The 6294-nt window shown below is 35.7% G+C and overlaps 1 protein-coding gene across 1 annotated transcript; it reads right to left on the reverse strand.

Annotated features, from left to right (window-relative positions):
• Positions 1–475: 475 nt before the first annotated feature.
• On the reverse strand, positions 476–6294 carry psmd14 (proteasome 26S subunit, non-ATPase 14). Its single transcript, XM_061709777.1, has 11 exons — positions 6184–6294; positions 4726–4781; positions 4324–4395; positions 4129–4248; positions 3863–3933; positions 3419–3569; positions 3184–3291; positions 2129–2203; positions 1914–2039; positions 847–909; positions 476–653 (listed from the first exon to the last, which is right to left on the reverse strand). The coding sequence occupies exons 2-11, from the start codon at positions 4771–4773 to the stop codon at positions 555–557; spliced, it is 933 nt and encodes a 310-aa protein (XP_061565761.1). The 5' UTR covers positions 4774–4781; positions 6184–6294; the 3' UTR covers positions 476–554.

Genomic DNA, 6294 nt, shown 5'->3' on the forward strand with positions numbered 1-6294 from the left:
CCTTTCCTCCCTTTGTGCATCCTTTAAAAAAAAAAAACTATTGTGTGTTTGTGATTACTGATATGTCGTCTTACGAAAACCACATGTGTTGTGTTAACAGAAAGTCTCATTTTAACTGTTAAATGCTTCAGTGAGTTCTAGTTTTGACTTTCACCAAATGCCGATGTGCAGCTGATTCCGTTTAACATCAAATACTTCTTAACCCAGTATTTTTAATCTCCTTAGTTACTTGTTAGCATACTAAAAATGTGACCCTTCTGGAAAAGAGAAATATCTTTTTTTAGGAAAAAAAAAAAAAAAGAAAGGCTACTTACTGCATTAGTCAAGGTTAAAGAATAAAAATAGTTTAAACATAGAATACTGCTGCACTTCCATAATAAGATGGTATTACCCATTTGCTTGGCCTTAAATGTTTACAAAGTAGATATATAGCATATACAAAATATAGAATAAAAAAACTCAAGACAATTAAGTGTATTATTTCGTACGCGCATTTATTTTATATAAAACAAAACAAGGGTTGTAATATTAACAGTTATACACACAGAGAGCCGTCACTGGAAAACTACTGTATCCAACATGGCGGCCAGGCACTGGACAATGTTGGACGTCATTAAAACATCTACGTGCTCCTCCAAGTGTCTCTTAGGATCCTGCAAGAAGGACAGAAAATATCCACCATAAGATCTAATTTCAATGTTTTTAGAAAATGCTAATTCTAATTAGTCTTTGTTCTCAGTTGAATAATTAGAAAGCAACAGTAACAAAGTAACCCGTCTTTCTCTCGCTCAGACTGGATTGAATCTTTATAAATGTGTTATTTTTAGCTGGAATGGTTTTCAGTACCTGTTTTCCAACATTCTTGATTGCCAGCTGCTCTGGGGTCATTTTGTCCTCCTCTTCAACAGCCTGAGGGGGAAGCAATGCACAGTCACTAATCACCATCCGTCTCCGGTAAACATGCATCACTTGTTGCAGGTTACATTTCTGAGGACATACTGCAAAGCTCTCTTATCTGATTTTCCAAATACAGGGGCTTCTGTTTAAATTTATTAGGGTACAAGGCCTTTATTAGAAGCATCCCTTCATTTCTAATTATCACTGTTATAAGTATAATGCTGTATTATTTAACAATGTTGTATTTTGATTACTCAAAACACTATCTATGTGCACATGAGCATTACATTTACGTATGTTTGCATGGGACAATTCCCTTCATTCATTCCCCATGATGACAGGTCAACTGAACTGCATTTCTGATTTTTGTTTCCTCTCCAGCATATCAGAAAGTGTTAACCTTTGTGGTGGATTTTGGCATTACTGCACTGGGAGCCAAGATGGACACATTAAATAGTTAACAGACTAACACACTGCTGGCTAGATGGTTAGACTGATCACTACATTTAGAGAAAATTCAAGTGAAAACTATTTGGATGAATTAAGCTGAGCAGCAAAAGGAGTCTTTCACAAAGCTGATTCCTAATCAGCAAGTGCCAGACAATTACCAGCAAAGAAATATGTTTCTCTACATTGAACACTAGGGGGCATAGTCTGCACAGTGTATTAAATCAAAATCTTCTGAATTTAAATCAGATAAAATCCATCTTATTCTTTAGAGCTTTTAAATGACTAAGATGTCTATACATTACCACATGCAACATTGAAACAGGTAGCCAGAAAAATGGTAAAATCATACGACTTTAGAAATATACATTTTGAATCTCTGGCATTAACATAGTACTGAAAAGTTTAAATAAAAGGTTACAAAGACTGACAGTATTTCAAATGAGCATTACTTTTACTAATTTCAACTGGGCATGCATGTTTGGTGAGATATAAGGGTCAATTTAATCTTTCATTTACAGAACAAAATGGCTTTTTTTAAAGTGCAAAACTATGTCTTAAAGTTGTACCTTGTTATAGTTCTTAGCCAGCTCCAGCATTTCTTTGACGATGGTCTCGTTGAGTTTGCAGTGCTCGCTGTAGTCCTGCAGGGTCAGACCCTCCATCCAGCTCTTCTTATGCAGGTTCAGCAGCATCTAAATAATAAAAAGGACACCATCATAATGTTCTACTGAAGATAATCTATTAAAAATGTATACTTTTTAAAAAGGTGTAGGATTCAAACCTTTTGCTCAAGTTCATTTTTCCTGTAATTGATGGTGATGGAATAGTAGTGTCTGTTAAGTCCATGAATCAGAGCCTAAAACACAAGAAAACCAACCGGTCACTACATTAAGCAGTAACACAAACACACATTTTTGGTGGTGATCTGAGAAGGTCAGTAAAGAGGGAGGAACTACTCCAAATATTAGAAATTATATTTTGTTACTTTCCTTTGAAAGGGTTTTTTTTTTATCTTTGACAAAAAAAGTTTTAAGTGGTTTGAAATGTAGTCTAGTTTCTGTTTTAAAATACACATTCAGTTGTTTTTTATGTCTCCCCACTAACCAGGCAACTGTGTTATATCTTAAATCTCCTTAATAAAGACAATGAATTCCCCCATATTAGAATTAATCTTTTTTTTTTTTTTTTTTAAGTGTAACACTTTATATTTTCTGCTAAATTCACACTTTATTTTTTATTTTCTGTGGAAAATGCACTTTTCACCTAAGAAAAACATTTCTGAGCAATGTAATGCCAGGCAGCAACTATCCTGTATCCTGACTGCGAATTGTGTGGTGTTTTTTTTTTTTTCCATTTTACAAAAGCTCTATACAAGAGAACACTATTGAAAAAACATAACAGAACAACTGCTGAAGCACCAAAGGAGTGGAGCTGGGGATGCAGGAGATGGGACGTGCAACTAGGGAGCAGTGAAAAAGGAAAAAAGACACGTCGATCTGTGGTGTTCAGCAGGTTCATTCTTCAAAAAATCTAGACGTCAACACACCCATAAGCAAGATATGGAGCTTTGGATAAAATGTCTACAACATTAATGGAATATGTGATATCAACTTTTTTTTTTCCTATTTGGCATCTAATGTGAAGTTTCCCTGCATACTAACAGCTAAAACATGTTACTGCACTTAAATCCTTATATTTTAAAGGTTTGAACAGCTACCAGTTAATCCTGAATAGGTTTGTTTAAATCTTTGGCTGTATATGGTTAAGAAATAGTGGTACTACTACTTCTTTACCGCTCTAAGGAAAACACCTACTGAACGAAGATGTGTAACTAACCTGGATTGAGGGCTTGTTCAGATGACCCAGGTTGGACGTCGTTTGCCTGGGTTCATGACCCAGCACCATCATGTTGGCATTGATCAATCTGAAGGCATCAATAACAACCTGAAGAAAACAGTAGCAGGAGAAAAAAAAAGGTTACGTCAAACTGTGTTTCATTCTAAACTGCAGTATACATATAATTAGTATTCCTGATATTCCAGGGCCGTGTGCAAAATCCTGTCACATGTACCTTTCCTTTAACACTCTGAATGGGATCAACTACCACTGCAACAGCTCGCTCTGACAAGGCCTCGAAGCTCTGCTGTGTGTTGATGTCCACACCCGACAACCAGCAGCCAAAACCGGGGTGACTGTGGTACCACCCCACAACCATCTCCGGTCTGATGAATAATAGATATGGACAGTAGCAAGTATGAGTGGAATTAAAAGATAGAAACCATTTAGTAGTGTTGTTTTTGAAAAAGGGTAATTTTTTTTTGAAGAAAAAGAAAGAAAAAAAAAAAAAGCATGGCTTCCTGCAAATATGCCTGAGCCGGGAGCTTATGCTTTGGCTACTTTAGTAGTTAAGAGGGTCAAAGTGACATTTTAGAAATTAGGCTTCAAAGGCTAAGAGGTCTAACACCAAGCATCTCTCTTTCAAAAACACATCTCAGCCAATATTCAAGACTCTTACCTGCCAGTCTGCTTCAGCATGTCCAACATTTTGGCCTGGAAGACTGGATCCACAGCTTCAACACTCACTCCCTGTGAAGCCCCAAATCACCATTTAATGAAGACAACTAAACCTCAGTGTAACTTTTTATCTTAATGCTCACACTATAAGCTTCTAATCCAAACATATATTAATGTAGGTACAGCAATACTGCCCCAACTTTAGTTCAGGAGAAATAATAACAATAACGCAACAGTGCATGTTTTGATATTGTGCAGAATACATACTGTTCCTGATTGAGGCATGGCGAACACGTCAATCACTCTCACTGTGTAGTCATCCACAAATTCACCCAGCATCAGTCCCATGACCTCCATGGGTACACCAGCCCGCCCGTGCTTCAACATCTGATGAAGAGCAATCACCGTGAGAACTCAGAGGAGGAGAATATTACAAATATAATGCTGAACATGTGTGATTACCTTGAGAAGGGCTAGAGAAGAGATGTACACCTGCTCTGCTGTGTCAACAGCAGGTGCATCCGTGGGGGGGCCCTGAGGAGTCAAAGGTGAACGTATTAATTTGTTTTCACTTCAAGCTACTTAAATTTGGCATCATCCAATATTCAGATGCCATATTTTGTAAGGAGGTTTGATGAAAGCTACTTCAGCTTCAATCATGAAAATGAATCAATTTGGATTAAACTGAAAAGATTACAAAATGCTCGACACATCACTACGATACTTCAATCGCAAATCCTTCAGGTGTATTGGATGAGAGTATCCCATTTGGCCAACAGTTTTCACAGTAATATTAATAAACACTGATGTTGTCATAATTATATATCTTTTTCATTTATAAAACCATTCAAGCTTATTGTTTACCTGGCCAAGTCCGGGCATCCCACCTCCAAGCCTCAAGAGCCGATCCATGTTGAAATCTATAAGGAGTCGCCAGACAGTCATTAAATAAATACAAATTGAACTTTGATGCCAATCTGTATGATTATTAAAAAACAAAGTCATATCAGAATCTTATTCTGTATGAGAACAATTCTTATCATCCAAAGAGGGAGAAAATAACTGTAGCGTACCAAGTACTAACAACAAACACTAAATGACTGACTCTGTGGAACAGTTTGGAGCAGGAAATGAAACAAAGTAATAACATAAATCTGTTTAAAAAGAAATACAAAAAATGATTTATACACAGGTATATGGAAGAGGAAATGGGTTAACGAGGAGTGTGAAAAACAAATAAAATAGGGAAAAATTGTATATTATACTTGCTTAAGATATGTTTAGATATTTATGTAGTATATATTATATGTTGAGAGGGATAGTTATAATTATGTAATATATTTATTAGTTATGTAGCATATATATATACATATATATATATATATATATATATATATATATATATATATATATATATATTTATTTATTTATTTATTTATAGGGATATTTATGTATTTTATATAGTGTATATTTATATAGATTTATATAATATTTGTATTTTCTAGATATTGATATAATAATTATGTAATATTTATATTTTCTATATACTTATATGGATAATTATGTAATAATAGGCATGTTTAAGTAGTATTTATATAGACTATATTTCTATGGATTTTGTGTAGATATAATAATAACAATAATGTAAATCCATATCGTTACAAAGGGGTAGGAACTAGGAAAAAGGGTAAACTTCTTCCTACTCCTTTTTTAGAACATATGTGAATATGAAGATGTAAATGTTTATCTTTTTATTTTTATATACATGTTCAAATAAATATTCATAAATAACCAATAACACCGTGATGGTTAAATGTCACATCTGAGCGACTCTACGGTTAAATTACTTGGAAATAAAGAGATTCTTCCACCTTTTTCAGTTTGACATAAATACTTTCATAATAACCCTTTAACCTGGTCATCAAACACATGCAGCTAAGTGTGAGTGGATTGGTATTTATTTACTTTTACGGGTTAAATCAGTAAATGAAGCGTTTCTTCTCCAGCCCCATCCTGCTGGAGTTAGCTCCACACAGCTAACCTCAGCCCCGCGGGTAAAACACGGCGTTAAAAGAGATCAATTACAGCCACTCTCTAATGTTGAATCAGCCCCGGTCCCCCGGTCCCCCGGTCCTCCCTGATTGCAGACGTTAATAACAACGAACACCAACACCACTACACTTTGGTGTCACCGCTAGCTGCTGAGCTAACGGAGCCTCCTCCACCGCCACTAAACACCCACTAAAGATGCTCCGATCTGGATAACTCACTCCAAATACGCATATTTAACGCGTACTGCCTGGAAGCTGTATCTGTACTTACCTGTTGTCAGGTGTTTCGAAAGCTCAGGTTAGTGAGTTTTGTTCACGGTGAGCAGAAACAGAAGCTACAATGAATCAGCCAGAATTACCTTTTTTTACTCGAACTACTTCC

The sequence above is a fragment of the Cololabis saira genome, chromosome 2 (genome assembly GCF_033807715.1).
Source record: "Cololabis saira isolate AMF1-May2022 chromosome 2, fColSai1.1, whole genome shotgun sequence".
Lineage (NCBI taxonomy): Eukaryota > Metazoa > Chordata > Actinopteri > Beloniformes > Belonidae > Cololabis > Cololabis saira.